The 17007-nt window shown below is 28.0% G+C and overlaps 1 protein-coding gene across 1 annotated transcript; it reads left to right on the top strand.

The window, feature by feature from the left end:
• The first annotated feature begins 7348 nt into the window (after positions 1 to 7348).
• On the top strand, positions 7349 to 12499 carry LOC145836302 (kelch-like protein 36). The gene is made up of 3 exons (XM_082944116.1): positions 7349 to 8128; positions 11740 to 11805; positions 12398 to 12499. The coding sequence occupies exons 1-3, from the start codon at positions 7349 to 7351 to the stop codon at positions 12497 to 12499; spliced, it is 948 nt and encodes a 315-aa protein (XP_082800242.1).
• The last annotated feature ends 4508 nt before the right edge of the window (positions 12500 to 17007 follow it).

Here is a 17007-nt window from a genome sequence, read left to right on the forward strand (position 1 = left end):
GTTTTTTTGTGTTTTGTGTATATATAATTTTACATACATTCAAAAGTTTAGTAATTGTGAAATATTACGTTATTTTTTCTGTTTTAGTTAGACTCAAGTAAAAAATCAGTTTAACGTTTTAAATTTTCCAAAATAATTTCGGGTTCTTTTAGTTGTTTTGCAATACTTAAGTTTCAAAAAAACTGTTAATTCATATTCCTTTCAGTGTTTTTATTATATAATTACAAAAATAAAGGTAGTTAAAAGGTATTTTGATATTTTTATCAAAACTTAAATAAAAAATTATTTTTAAAAATGTTCATGTTAGTTTATTATTTATTTTCTAAAGATAAGGCTACATTTTAATTCATATTAACAACTCTTTTTGTCTTAAAATAAATGTTTCAAATAATCTGTTTCTATGATATTTAAGGTAAAACTATGATATTTAAGGTAACTAACAAGATCGCCACAAATTCAGAATATTCCTGGTTACTTTGTAACTTTTGAAAATCTCAGTATAACACATGAGAACTCAAGAAATTTTAAATTTGTTTTTTAAACTCCGGCTGGCTCAAATAGTTGTTTTAATTCAATATAGTTTTAAAGTTTCAGGTCAGATTTTTCTACCTTTTAAATAAGATATAGTTGATTTAGTTTCAATATTTTATTACTTTGTGGTCAATTTTGTTGAAGAGCTTGATTTATCTTGCCTTTGAAAAGTTTAAAATCAAAAAAAAAATCCTGGATGACTGCAGTTCAGTTCAAAATCATTCAAGACAGTTTCTAAACATACAGATCAGTTTTGACTAAAAAGATTACAACCCTGTCAAACTTTATTAACAACATTTACATTCAATGTTTGACTTAATAATTTAAAACAAATTCTTTGGTGTTGCAATAACTAGGTTTATTTTTATTTCAAATTATCAATAGTCATTTTAACTGATCTAACTTCTTTTGTTAAACTAAACTAAAATCAAAAGTTAACACAATATCAAGTATTAAATGTTCACAGTAAAATATTTGATTTACTGTATAATACCAATCTTAATAGTCAGAACAATTATTGATATTTTTTGATATTGATTAAACTAGATTATTAAGCAAAAATGACATTTAGCTGTTTAAAAAACAGAGTTTTCATACACTCAAAATACCCGGAATAACTTTAATGCCATTTTAAACGTTTGGAGACTGAGGCACAGGAATTTTTTTTGAAAAACTTATGCTGACACCTGTTTGATTGATTATTTATTGAAAAATTCAGCCTAGATTGATATTTTTCTGAATGTTAGACTGTATTTTATATTGATTTTTTTTGATTAATTGATGTTAGATTCATTTAAGCTTTGTTAATTTGTTATTAAGTTTTTAGCAAACATAAATATATTTCTTCTTATTTAGACTAGCTTAAAGAATTACAAACTGGTTTTTGGTCAATTAAGATTGTTTTTATAATTGAAAGAGTGACAAACTCAAAGCTAAATTACTAAGCCACGCTAAAATCTCAAAATAAAGAACTTATTTGTAACTAACTTCATAAGAAAATATAGTTAAAATTTAAGATTTTAGTTTTTTACTAGAAAGAAGTAACAATCAATTACAACCCTTAATTTTTCTTGAAATGCAGAAATTCAGTCTATGAAAGAAAAAATTTCAGCATCAAATGAACAGAGATAAAAATATATACATTATTTTGAATTTAGCTGTTTTTAATTCGTTTTTATTGTTCTCATTTTTCTATTTGTTTAATATAATTTGTAATAAGATAATACTCACAAAGTAAAAGATAAAGAATTAGTTTAAGCATGTATTTAATATTAATAAACTTTTTTTAGAATACTGTACTGGGGATTTTGTAGTGATTGCGGATATGTGCTCAATTATGAGTATGTAAGACAAAGCCATATAACTAAATTATCATTGTGAAAATAAGGTAAACAAAATAAAAAGCTTCTTTAAAACTAAGATGAAATATTAAATTTCAGCTTGTGTTATCAAAAGGTTTTCATGTAAATATAAACTTAGTAATGATATATTAGCGCCGCTAGTGGGTTCCATGAAAACATGTCTCATTAACATATAGCTTCAAAAATATCTTTTAGAAATGAAATATACTAATAAAAGTGTTCACGTAGTCCTACCACTAGCGGCGCTTTTCAAAATAGTATATTGGGGACCCAATTTATGTTTTGCAGTTTTGTGTACACAGATTCTGATTAGCTTGAAGATCACTGGCTTAATATATATCACTAGCTAAGTACATTTTAAATATTTATTCTGATTAAATTTATATAGTAAAATAAGAAAAACAAAAGTTATTAAAAACTTCTTTGCACAATAAAATACATTCTATGCATACTAGTATTACAACCATCTTGCAGAGCATTTTACTATTAAACACCAAGAGAAATGAGAAGATTCTAAAGTATTATTAAAAAACTAGGCATTTTTTTACGTTACTTCAAAAAAAAGTACAGCTTTCAGCTATGAAGCAAACTAGACTTAAAAGGTTTTGACTTAAAATATGATATTGAGAGTTTTGTTATAAAATTTAACAAAATTAATTTGTTTTATATTTTGTATATAATATCGTCACAATTTTTATACGTTTCTTTCATTTTAGTATAATTAAAACTTAAAAAGTAAACTTGAAAGTATTTAATTATCATTTTAAACAGATTTTTAAGTTTTAAAATATTAAAATTAAAAGTAAAAATGGAGTACGAATGCTGTATATGCCTGGATAGATTATTCAAAGTAGACATAGAAGTTTCTGTCACACCGTGTGGTCATACCTTTCACAAAGACTGCATATTAAAAGTAATAAAAGGTGAGAATAAAAAATGTCCAATTTGTAGAGAAGAATTACAGGAAGAAACGATAGTTAAAGTTCACTTTAATGTGAATAAAGAACTTGACTACAGTGATTGTTCAAATGATACTTTCAGCTTCTTTGATAAAGTTGTTGAGTATGAAGCAAACAAAAGGATGATCATGGTAAAAATCATTAAGAAGTTAGATAAAGAAAATACCCGTCTAAAGGAAACTTACAAAACCAACTGTAAAGGCTACAGCTTGTGTAAGGTGTTATTGAGAGGTTTCCAGAAAGAAATTAAAAACTTGAATGAAAAATCAGTAAGTTAAACTTAACAAAGGGTGGGTTGAAAAGAAAAAGAAGATTGCTTAATGAAAAAGAAGAAACTATTGAAGAGCAAAAGTTAGAAGTTAAAGAAAACTAAATTGATGTAAATACTTGTGAAGATGCTATCAACAATATTGAAGCAGTAATTAGTAAAGGTTTGTTTATTTGCTATTGTTTAAATAGCTAAATTATATATGTTGAACTTATACTTTTAAGTATAACCAGGATCCATACGGATCATCAGTTTATTATAAGGTCCAGATAAATAAGTTTAAAATTATCAAAGTTTAAAACTCTATGTTGTGAGATATTATCATTAAATCAAATGCAAAACAACCTCTGATAATACATAGATCAAAGAAAACTATAAATAAGTTTACAGTTTTAGATACTTCTACAAATAAAATTGACAATCTTCTCATTATTTTTAAAGCTTTAAAAAACTAGTTAAAAAAATAAAAATTAACTATTTTTGCATGACCCTAAATGTATGATTAATATATCTTTATTAATATCTTATATAGCTTATTATAATTACTGATTATTAAAGTATGTTTATACAGTCGTTTTGCATGAAAAATAAATATTTATTTTCTCTTATAAATTTTTATGTTTTTTTCTATTTTTTAAGACTACTAACTTAAACATCCTTTGTTTACACTCTGTAACAAATTCTATGAAGTTATAAACTAATTAACCATATTAATTGTTTAATTTGTTAATAAATTAAAAACTTATATTTATAAAACACGTACTAGGATTTCATTTTATAGGTGCACTACTTATTTAGTTCTGACAATTAGTAATTTGACAATTTTTGTTCCAAAAACTAATTCTAATACTTCAAAATTTAGTGATTGTTTTTTTCAATACTTTTGTTAAATTATTTATTATTGTATTTTTTAAAGCTAAAAAAAAAAATTAATATGTAATTTAAATTTTTTTTTTAAATTTTCTCTTCGTTTTTACTACTATAGTCTTTTTAATTATGCCTACATCCGAATATTGTTTTATATCATACTTTTTGAGATGTATCGCCTTGTTTTTAATTATAAGTTTCGATTTTAAACGCATATTTTACCGAAAATAGCCTAAGATACTTTAAATTACCTTAATTGTTTTCAACCAGTTGAAATTTATTTAAACAACACCTGGAAACTGTCGATTCTTAATTTAAAATATCCAAAGTTTATTTTTGTTAGCGAGTCTTGAAGTTCAGTAGTTATTGATTAGAAATCGTTATAAAAATTTAAATATTAGTTTTGTCGAGTAGAAATAGTTCTCAGTATAAAAATTTTAAATTAATTTTGTTATGGTTTTTAGTTTTATTTTATCTTTAAAATCGGAATTTTTCAAAGGGACTGACAATGAAAAAGTAAATGACGTTTTTAGTGGAAATAAGAAAGCTTTAGACTACAACATGAACATATGTTTAAATAAAAATCTACTTCATGAAGGGTTTTTAAATAAAGTTGAAAACAATATGAAAGAACTACACGTAAACGATGAAAAAATAAGTGATTTAATATTGATGAAAACTGTCGAACTAGAAGTAGAAAACAAGGCATTGCAAGAAAACAACAAAGAAATAACTAAATAGCTTGAAATTTTGGAAAATTCGCTCAGACAGGCTCAAAACAAAGTAGAGTTCTTGAAAAAAGATTACAAAAATTTGAAGTCAGAAAATAACGATTTGTTGGCTGATTTAAAAACTACAAAACGGATAAAAACTAATACTATAATGTTATCAAGAAATGCAAGCGAAAAGCAAAATGATAACATTCATGATGTTCAGAGCACAAACTGGTATTCAATTAAAAATACATATATATTTTTTTTTGTTACTAAAGTTTTACAATTTTATAATACCTAAGATGGTGTTTTTTTACTGCAATTTAAAACTTTAATCATCGAACCAACGCTCCACAATGGGCTGAGACCGGGGATCAAGCGGCCATTGACATAAAACTGTCATAAGAAGAAATATAATACAATTTAAAGTTACACTTTGTGTTACAATAAGAATAATGCTTGTTTTTATTTAAAAACTAGTTTAGATTTTAATTTTTAATGAAACTTTAAAGAAAGAAACTTAGAAAAAAAGAAAATTATATCTGGCTACCTCAAGACAGTCACATTTACTTCCATTTTAGTTTAAATATGAATGATTTTTCTATATCAAGCCGGGTGAAACTATACTCTAAATACAGTTTATTTTTAATTAAGGCTGATCTTTGTATATCAAAGTTTGTATTATTAATAACGTTACATTTGTACTAGTTTATCAAAAAAAAAACCGTAAATATTTTGAATAATAAATATATTTATTCGTTGCAACACAGTGCAAAAAACAAAATAGTTTAGCCTGTGATTAAAAAAAATCACTTTAAATGTACTAAAAAGTATAAGTCAAACAGTAAGTTCTTAAAACTTGTTTGAAATTAAGTTTCTCAAATAAATAAAACACTCTATTCAGTAGCACAAAGCATATGTAACAACGTTTCCCATTCTGAACTACATGATGAAATTTTTTCATTTAGCTGCAAACAACTTCGCGCAGTATCTCCGACTTCTTTATATTAAGTGCAATTCAGTCTGTCTGAAGTGTTGTTAACATCGTAGTCACTCTTGTCCCATAATCGATTTAACCAGTCTGTTAAATTTTCATACTGAAAAGTTTTCCTTGAAAAGTTCATTCTGTACTGTCTTAGAAACTTGTTGTTAGCTTCCAATCTACTTTCGGTGTAACTTAGCAAACCTCTACCGTTGTTTTTCTCAATTAGTTCAGCACTATGTGCAAGAAAAGTATGCGCAATTGGTGTAAAGCGAATCAATTTAACCGACATGACCAGCATCATTGTTTTTTGAAATAAAACTGAGAATTTCTCTACATTAATCTTTCTGCTAGATTTATAGGCCATAAAATGATGGAAACATACAAAATAATTTTGTTAATGTTTTCTTTTAAACTAGCATCAGAAATATGCTTCATCAGCAGAGTCCTATTATTAGTGTTTAGCAAAGTTTTGACTACGTCACCTGTCGAGAAGTTCCACTATGGCCTGTTGGATACGGTTTTTCAAGAAAACCTTTAATTTGCTAAAATAGTAAAAAAAAACTATTTCAATAACTAAAACATATACTAAGCTACCATGTTTTGACCAATACTAAATGTTCTCATCATTCTTGGAGCTTAAATGATCTGTAAACAAAAGTGAGTGAATCTATACACATTTAGAACCATCTTGAACTACAATATGGTCTTTTTTGTCACAGTGAAAAACCAGGGATAGGATAATATATCAATTTTTTAACAGAAATATCGCTTGTCAAAATCTAAAAAAATAGTTATATTTCACATGATAGATTTGTTTGTAAATTTGTATATAGATTCCTTTTTATTTTCACTAAACTATTTTTAAAAAAATTATGTTGGTTCTACGGTGGCGAATTGAGAAAATTAACCATGAAGAATACCCTAAATTGCCAGAAAATCATCAATGAATTTTCGGCGAGAAAAGAAGATTTTTTAAATGAGAAATAATATAATTTTACATTTAAATATTCTAAGAATTTTGACTTTTTTTCAATTAACATTATACCAAAAAAATGAAAAAACTTAAAAAAAAGTATTTGTATAAAAGCTTATAAGGTGTTTTTTTTAATAGTAGATGTAGACCTTTATTTTGACAAAAATTTAAGCATTTTTCGATGCATTTTTAAACTTAAAAAAAACAAACTTTTGCTACATTTAAGCTTAAAAAATTTTTAGTATACTTTAAGCAGAACAGAAACAAACCCAGTTTTAAAAAGAAGAAACCCCGCTCTAAACAATTAAATGAAAATCTTGCTTTAACTGTTTAGTCGCGAAAATAGTCAATGGCCAATTGCCAGCCCACTGTGATCTCTTAGTAGACACGGATTTCGTTTTCATTACCAAAATAATTGCATGATAGTCTTGTTTTATTAATTTGTAGTATTTTCATATCATAAGCAATTATTTTAAGGTAAATCAAAATAAAAAGATTCTAGCTCTGATTTCTATTGTCGATCTTTTGTTTTTATTATAGTTATACTTTTAAAGACTTGCTTATCTTTTTTATATTTGTTTTAAACTATCTAGGTGCTGAAAACAAAGAAGTAAAAGACTATATATATGTTAGCGGAGGAAAATCAGGTAAAACTACTTACGAAAACTGTGTTTTAAAGATGGACATAAACATGGGTAAATGGGATCAATTTAAAACTATGAGTACACGTAGATGTCGCCATCAATCCATAATAAACGGAGATCAAATGTATTTGATAGGCGGATATAATGGATCAGACTATGTTCATTCAGCTGAAAATGAGAATGTATCTCTCAGCGAGGAATTAGCTACAAAAACTTTTCCTTTCATGCACAACAAACGGATAAACTTTGGAATGTGTACTATAGCAGAATGTGTTTTTGTCGGAGGAGGATATCAAAACCCTAATAATTATTTAGACAAATGCGAAGTTTACAGTTTCGAAACTTGTGAATGGACTGAAGTTTCCAGTATGAACACTAAAAAAAGCGGATGTACTCTGACTTATTTTCAAATAAAAATCTGGGCTAGTTGCGGTTTTAACAAATCAAATGATACATGTAAATGGCTAGATACTATAGAAACATTTGACTTGACAAAAAACAAATGGAAAACAAGCAATTTGAGGCTCCTAACTGAACGATCTGGGCATAACACTGTTGCTTACGACAAAAAGCTTTTTGTTATTGGTGGTGGTAGTCAAGAGCGTATGGTAGCTTCGGTTGAAGTTTATTCAAGCGAAACCAATCAGTTTAGCTTCGTTGCTTCAATGAATATTCCACGTATTAGTTTTGGATGCTGCGTTGTAAATTCAAGTTTGTATGTGATTGGGGGATGTAGTTTAGATTACGACACTCCTACAGATGAAGTTGAGATATACGATATTGAAAGAGATGAATGGAGAAGAGGTCCGAGTTTGCCTTTAAAATTGGCTAATTTTTCTTGCCCTGAAACTTTATGAATTCTGCTCATTTCATAAGTATCTGCTAGTTGTATATTATTTAATAACTTTTATTTCCAACGTTGTTTTCAAAAAAGTTTAAATTTTTTTAGCTCTAAATGAAAGTTTGTACCGTTTTAAATTTATTTTCACAATTAGCAGTATTACTTTGTTTTAACAAGTATACTATCTTTATTAACTATAAACAAATTGAAGTGATTGACGAAGCAGAATATTCTTGTTTTCAATAAAGGTGTTTGTGTACAACACAATTATTTTTGTTTCAATAATTTTCTTTTTAAACGAAAAACCTTTATCTTAGAATGAAAATAACTTTTTTGAATAAAATATCCATATAACGCTAAAAATTAACACAGTAAGTGTTTTTCCATTACAATGTCCTACACATATTAAATTGACTTAATAGTTTATTTTACTATGTTTATGTTCATTCAGTTTCTTTTTTTTTGTTTGTTTTTACTGTCTAAAATTTCAAACCAAGCAACTTGTTTTAATTTCATCTAAGTATGTGTAAATAACCCTTCTAAAAAATAAACTACCTACCGCATTTATTGAGAGAAAAATAATTCCTTATAGTGCTTTGTATTCCAAGTTGAACAAATGCACATGTCATTATAAAAATATTATAAGGAAGTATTTGCACTAGAGTTGACAGAGTGTTAAAAAAGATTTATAAAAAATTTTAAATCAAGTAATTTTGGTTATATGTTAACTGCAAATATTTTTATTACTCTTAGTGCTTAAAAAATAGTTTATGTAAAACTCCAGTGTATTATTTAGTATAACTATCTTTTCATTTAATAGTAAACATACTATAAACGAAAATTAAGAAAAATTTGAAACTTTATCTTTAGAAAGCAAGTTTTTATATAATAAAACAGTAAATTTTTGAATAGGAACGTAATGATTGATATTAATAGTACGAATTGCGACAATGTTAAAACTATCCTGTATATAAGGGGTTGGCAACGATTTTAGTCGGCGAGCCAAGTGTGGAATAATTAATTCTAGTATATTTCAAAGCGTTCAAGTTTCATTCACGAAAATTACTCAGTTATTAAGCGACAAATGATAATTTTAGATGACCATTATTTTTTATATATAATACAAACTTAAAATTTCTTACAATTTTTAATTAAGCTTGTTCTTTATCTTTATTTGATTTTCACAATATTAATAATAAGTTTCAAAATTTTGATTAGCAGGCAAGATGTACAAGCTTTCGGGCCGCAGTTATATCTCTTTTAAGTTGGATACTGTTTAAATATTCTAGATGTTGGCCGTTTGGTGATTTTCGCTCTGTTTTTGTTTAGTTAAAGCAATCATCATTGCAAACTTACACTAGAAATTATCGTTAAATTGATTTGTTAATGTTAATATTCTTTTTATTATACAATAAAATCAAGAAGTTGGTGAAAATTGTTTTAGAGAAATTAAGTTATTTAAATTAAAGCTGCAAATAACTTAATTCGTAGCGTAATGAATCTATTCATGCAATAAACTAGCAATAAGATCCAGTATGTTTGATAAGAACTTTCCAATTTAATTAACTAATGGTGGTTACTTTTTTGTCTGCATATTTTTAGCTGTTATTAGAATTTAATTTTATTTTCCTATTTGATGTTTACAAAATAAAGACAAGTGCAGTAGTTATTTATCACTCTCTTGTCTATACAGAGCAGGGTCAGCGACATTTTAAAAAGAACAACCAAATTCACTTAAAAGGCTGTTTGCGAGCCGCAGGTGTTTTGAAAAATTTTAATTTTTTAATTAGTTATAAACACAATAACGAATAGTAAATAAAATAAACATTAATTAGGCAGCAGTTTACTGACAACAAGTTATTTTTATCATTATAAACTTGCAACAGCTTCCTTTTTTTCATTTGATTTTTTTTAAAGTAAACGGCATGCCAATAGTTTCAAAGGGTCATATTATACCGAACAATTTATTTTTAAACTTAAAATCATTTATTAAACCAATTATTCAAATTTTATCAACAACCTTTAGTTTATCAACTTACTAAGGCTAGTAGTTTATGTTCTTAACTAATACTACGTTTTTATGGTTTTAAGCTAAGAAATTATTTTTTGCGTCACAAATAATCGTATCAAGAAAATTAGATCAAAAATACTACTATAATTTCTATAAATATTTTTATTATTTATCATTGTGGACACTTTTTTTAAATAAAAAACCGCATTTAAAAGAAAAAATATATATTGCAAGAAGATTTTGCAGGCCATTATATTTTCATAAAATTGGACTAAATAATCAAATAAAAAAATCCTCAATAACAAAATTGTAGTTTAAATATTATTAAGTAAGCTTTAAATTTACTTGAATTAAATAACAAGTACAAATAATTTGTAGAAATTTATAAAACTTTTAAATAAAATTGTTCTAAATTTTAATTAATTTCACAATTTATTTTAAAAATAAGCTTTCTGCTAGAACCCCGCTTGTAGAACGTTGTTCTCATACCCCTGGTCTACACAAAATCTTAGTTTTAGTATAAATTTGTAATATAATCTAAATAGTTTAAACTGTGCAGATCAAGTCTGATCTACATTTAAAAATCTACATTTTTAAATGCGATTCCGGTAGATCACTAAAAAATATTTAGTTAAATTTAAACCAAACTATTATTAAATCAAATAAATAAATACTAAGTTGAACACTGACTATAGCTTCTGTGCAAATATAGTTTATGTATAGGCAATAAAAAATTCAAAAGAGGACAATAAAAACCAGTTTTTCCTTCAATAATAATATAACTATTCGGCCGTTTTTATTTCGTGTGTTCTCCTTAATAGTTTACTTTTATAAACATTATACATAGCTAATTCTAAGTTAACTTTACAAACCAACGTACTGCATGAGTCTTTCTTGTCCATTCATATGTGGGCTGATATGTAGAAAATATCTCCCTGTCTGTTTAAACCTTTACGAAGTTTACTTTATATGCTGATAAAATCTTGAAACGAAATTTTTCATTACATTATTTTCACTAATGTCATTATGAATTTTTAATATATATATTTACTCGTTTAAAGCGTTAATAAGATCTTACACGAGGTTACAAGGGGGGAATCTAGAGTTTGCGCCATCTCCTAGTTTCTCCAATTTTTTATGAAAACAGTGTCATCAGACAGTCTTTTGAAATTAAGACAGTCTACAAAGCCGAAGCTTGGACTTTTGTATGCCGTTAGACCAGCTCAAGTTATCAAAAGTTTTATCATACCAATTCGATCATCAGACATAGGTATCAGTCTACCAAAGGCTTGTTGTCTGATGATTGAATAGAAATGACCAATCTTTTTTTACTTTAGTTTATGTATGTAAATTTTAATGTGTACAATTTTCTTAACTGGCTAAAAAGTAATAGCTATTATGCTTTTATTTTTAATCACACAATTTTTATAAGATAAAACAATTTTTTTTCACGTCATATAGTATTTTTGGTTCAAAAAAATTGTCTAAAAATTCATTCAGCCCAAAGATCAATAACACGCATGGCATGGAAGTAGAAACTAAGCTGCTTCTTTCCGCTAATAAGTTCAATTAATTTCACTCACAAGTCAAGAAAAGACGTGATTGAAAGGGAAATTCCTTACCAGGTTTACCTGAAGCGCAACACAGACAGAGTATTTGTAAAACGAGTTAAAAAACAAAATTTTTGCGTACTTTGTTAATACTACCCATTTCGTACTTTGTAGATAATAGAAAAGATATTTTCAAATGTCCAAATGTTTCTGCTTAGCTATTACTTAGCTTCGTAATATGGTTTGGTTTTTAGAATTGTATTATTATGTACTTTTGTTTTAGGTGTTTTTGATATTTAGTCCTCAGTAAAGAAAAATTATAAATCCGAACATAAGTCCATACAAATACAATTCTAACAACCAAACCGTATTACGAATCACTACTTTAGAAATTTTACTATACTTGTCTTATGTCTTACATTGTTGTTATTTAAACAGAACAGTTTTTTTTTGATTTATGTGTGTAAATAGAAAAGTGTACAATTTTGATAAAAACTTGCTTTAAAGTAATAGCTGTTATGTTTTTATTTTTAATCACACAATTTTTATAAGATAAAATCGTTTGTTACGTCAAATAATAATTTTGTTATAAAAAAATGCTCTAAGTTTATTTGGCATCATGATAAACAACAGTTGAAAGTACAAACTAATCTGCTTCTTTCTTTTGATATATTTACAACTTATGTTCACTCAGAAGTCGGGAAAGGACGCACGAGAAAAGGAAAACGAGAAAAGAGAAGCGCCACACGGGCAGAAGTCTGGGGAAACCGAGTTCAGACAAGAAATATTTACTTAGCTGACAACTACGCGCTGGTGTTGAACGCCATACCTACCAGGTGTCCCTGAAGCGCCACACAAACAGAAGTCTGTGGAAACCGAGTTCAAACACGAAATACTTTGCTTAACTGACAACTACGCGCTGGTATTGAGCGCCGTCTACTGCTTGGGAACTGAAAATTTTTCGTGGACGTGTACAGATCACAGCGGGAAGCATGTATGCTCACAAACCAAACAACGACACTCGCAGAAAATTTGCTTACTTTAGGGGGTATTACGAAGGTTACAGGGACAGGAAACAAATTAGGTGGAAGACCTCGACAGGGAAGTAGCGTGATTGGAACTAATCGGCCGTTTTGAACCATTTTGAAAGTGATAATCGGTTGGAGCTGCAGGAATTCGGGTTGAGATGATGAATGGAAGAGCTCAGTTAATGAATGATTTGCAGGGGTAGAAATTATTTTGGTCGATGGTCGCCTCTGTGCTAAACTCGTTCAACGACGACAGTTACAAACAATTTCTGCCGACACAAACTCCATTTTCGAGTTCCAGAGCTCCTGCAAAGGTGACCCAGGAGGTCCGTTGGCTTGCAGGCAGTCTAAAAGTGGCCAGCTCGATAATTTAGTGCACAGTTTCATGCGCAGGTTTTAAATTTGAAACTACCGGTAGCATAGCCGTGCGTGGCAGCTAAGCCGTCGGCCCACGTAGAACAGATTGATGAAAAGGTGAGAACAGTTTCTCTAAACTTGATTATTAAGCATAAAGGATCGACGCGAGAGTGGAGGACGCTTTTTATCACGCTCCTTATTTCAGCAAAGTACAGCAACAAAAAGGTTATAATGTTGTTTATGATGTATTATAGCTTGCCAAGGCGCCATCCTCAGCAAAATAACCGCAGTGAATTACTTTAACAACTATTGTGCCAAAATAAAGACTACCAAAAGCTCAATGACAAGTATGATAAGCACAACATTGCGTTGATATTTCTCTGCGATGAAATTGATTACGAAGCTGAGTTTGTCAAGCCGTTGAGAATGATTGTTGGTCGCAATTTGAAAGAATGCAAAGTGTTTATATGGAAAGTTATTTATGACACTAATATCATATAGTCCTCTGCAAGTAATGAAAGTAGGTATCTTAGATGAAAAAAGGTGCAGCTCTCTCATGAAAATAAAAGTGCTATGCTGTTGCTTTATGATCATCATGTTTGTACTGAACAAGAACTTGGGAGACCTACCATCAGTGTTGAAGCAGTAACTAGTTTAATTTACAAATATTACCTACATACCATGGAATTTACGGAGTCGCATTTTTCAGTGGATTCCTCCATTCTAAACAACCCCGTTCATCAAATTATCAGCCAAAATTTGTTAAATCAAATTATCCAATTGATAACTTTTCGACTTCCTGCAAGCCACCGGACCGCCCGAGTCGCCTTTGCAGGAGCTCTTGAATTCGAAAATGGAGTTTGTGTCGGCAGAAAAACTTTTCGTAAATGTGGTAGTTGAACGTGTCCAACACAGAAGCGATATCGTTTTCCCCTACAAAACATCCGGCTTCACTTGATCTTTGCGCTCTTTCGTTCACCATTTCAACCCGAATTCCTACAGATCGAACCGATCATCACTTTAAAAGTGGTTCAAAACGGCCTGTTAGTTCCAATTACGCTACTTCCCTGTCAAGGTCCTCCAACTTGTTTGTTTCATGTCCCTGTAACCTTCGTAAAACCCCTAGAGTAAGCAAGCTTTCTGCGAGTGTCGTTGTTTTGTTCTTGGGCATACATGCTTCCCGCCGTGACCTTAATACGTGACCTCTATACGAAAATGTTTTTAATTCTTTTCCAACATTTGTTTCCGATCCTTGTGACCTTCGTAAAAGCTCCTTGTAGGAGTTTCCTTTTCTCCCATTCTCGTGCGTCGCGTCTTTTCTTGACTTCTAGTGAATATAAATTAAAAATATCAACAGAAATAAGCAGCTCAATTTGTATTTCCAACTGCAGTAAATCATGATGCTAAATAAACTTTTAGTTTTTTTTTTTGTACCAAAATTATTATTTGACGTAACAAACAAATTGGTTTCAACTAATAAAAATTTTGTGACTAAAAATAAAAACATAACAGCTATTAATATTAAGGCAAGTTTTTAAATTGTACACATTGCAATTCACACACATAAATCAGAAGAACTGTTTTGTTTAAATTACAACAATGTAAGACATAACACAATTATAGTAAAATTTCTAAAGTAGTGATTCGTAATATGGTTTGGTTGTAAGAATTATATTTGCATGTACTTTTGTTTAGATTCCTAATTTTTCTTCGCTGAGGACTAAATACCTAAAACACTTCATAAAAATGATAAGATAATCAGAAACATTTGCATACTTTGAAAACATGTTTTTGTATATTGACAAAATATAAGATGATGAAAAAAACTGTTGACGTACTAAGACGATTTAGAAACTAACAAAATATTAATTTATTACAGTAAGATTATAACAAATCAAAATAAAATACATTATTTTGATTGTTTTAATCAATGCTAATTTTAGACTAAAAAAGTAATTTACATTTAAAAATTAACTTTCTGTGTAGTTAAAACCGAATGAAATTAGTATTAATTAAAATAAAAACTGCAGCCGGCGATATTTTCAATAACAGAAGTTTAGCACTTGAGGACCTGTTTATTTCCGACCTGTGATCAAGAAAAAATTATAAATGTTATCCTTTATTGGTCAAACTCAGACTCATACTCAGAGTACTCCGGAATAGTTTTAATTTTTATTTTATCAGATTTCATTACATTTTTTTCCTTGATTTTTATGTTTTTAAAGTGCCTTTTTAAATATACGGCTTTTAGACAAATATAAACTGATAAGAAATAGTTTTTAATTTTTTGGCTTATACTAAATCATTTTGAATTGTATTATAAGTTCAAACTAACTCAGGCTAGATTTATAACTCAGCTTAGTTTTTGATCATTCAGGCTGGCTGTTTTGTCATCAAGAACGTCATCCATGTATTGGAAGCCCCTTTAAATTTGAGATGGGTCAAACACGAACGAAAATACTTTTGAACAATGTTCAAATATGCACAAAGAGTCAATTTTTAGGGAGTAAAAAAATAATAATAGACCGACCAAAGGTAAAAGTTACACTTATGGGAAACAGTTTAAATAATAGAAAATTAAGTTTAAATAGAAAAAATTAAACAAAAATGAACACCAAGGGTAAGGGTTTGGGGTAACAGTAATAGTAATAGTAAAGCAAGTAAATTGAAAATAATATTTACAAGAAAAATATTAACAGCCTAGGGTAAAAGTTAGGGGTAATAGTAATTGTATATAATAATAATTAAAAAGAAAATTAAACCATTTCAAAAGTTTCTTTATTAAGAACAATGTCACTTCTCGCAAAAGTTACTTGTGCAAGCGTGACGCCGTGCAAAAGTGGCTTCTAGCAAAAGTGCTTAAAATTATTTTTAAACATGCAACTTTAAATTCACACAACCTTTCATAACTTTACAAACTGATTATATCAAAGCAAGTTCTTTCACTTAATTTATTTTTTTTAATGTTTTTTTTTTAAGTTTACTAAGACCCAGAGGTGCTTCTACTCTTTAAACTTATTTTTAAATAAGGTAGCTAAAAATTTTCCCGTTAAAAACAGTGCATCTTAATAATAACTTTTAGTAAATTATTTGAATAGAAAAGTAAAGTTTTTAAATCTTATGGCTAACCAAGGCTTGTTTGATATTTATTTCATAACTTAAATTACTTAAAACTTGTTTTTATAAATACATGAATTGCTTTATGACACTTTTGCTAAGAACTATGTTTTTATTAAAACCTTTGGTTATCGTTTTGCATTTCTAAGTAATTTTAGTTAAATAATAGTAGTTTTTCAAGCTTTTTTATAGTATAGTTATTTAAATTATTTTACAAGCTGAAGATAACTCAGGCTTGATTGATAAACATCAGTCTAATTTTTTGTCAATCAAGTATTTTGTTTTACTTGAAAGATTGGCAACAGTGTAGTATAAACAGTTATTTCAACCAACATATATTAAACTTTCATGTTAAGCTTTGGTTTTTTAAGCTGGCTGTTTTTGCTCAAAAAATGACAACCCTGTATTAAGACCACTTTAAAAGTACATGTACTTAACCTTATATTCTAAGTTAACTATGTTGTTGCAATGAGTTTATAAATCATTAAAACTTATTAAAATGAAAACGTGTACTACTTTGCTAAATATTTTTTTTTTAAGTTTGTTAGTACTTAACTAAAACAGTTTTTTACACATGTTTTCACATGTTTTACTTTTGTATTTATTTATTTTTCTTTGGTTTTTGTTTCTAAAGTATACTTAAACCATGAGGCTTTTCTACTGTCTAGCCTTATTATATCAAGTAGAACTTTTTTTGTTAAATATTAGTTTTTTTTTTAACAACTATAAATTAAGTAATATAAATTTAAAATTATTAAATTTATTGACACTTCAGGCTAATTCAGGCTTGTTTAAAAGTTTG

This window comes from Thalia democratica, chromosome 5, assembly GCF_965202585.1.
Source record: "Thalia democratica chromosome 5, ktThaDemo2.hap1.1, whole genome shotgun sequence".
Lineage (NCBI taxonomy): Eukaryota > Metazoa > Chordata > Thaliacea > Salpida > Salpidae > Thalia > Thalia democratica.

Coding starts and splice junctions, on each gene's coding strand:
- LOC145836302 (XM_082944116.1), top strand. CDS start 7,349: ATGGGTAAATGGGATCAATTTAAAACTATGAGTACACGTAGATGTCGC. Junction 8,129..11,739: donor CGAGTTTGCCTTTAAAATTG/GCTAATTTTTCT, acceptor TTCACTCACAAG/TCAAGAAAAGACGTGATTGA. Junction 11,806..12,397: donor TGAAGCGCAACACAGACAGA/GTATTTGTAAAA, acceptor ATGTTCACTCAG/AAGTCGGGAAAGGACGCACG.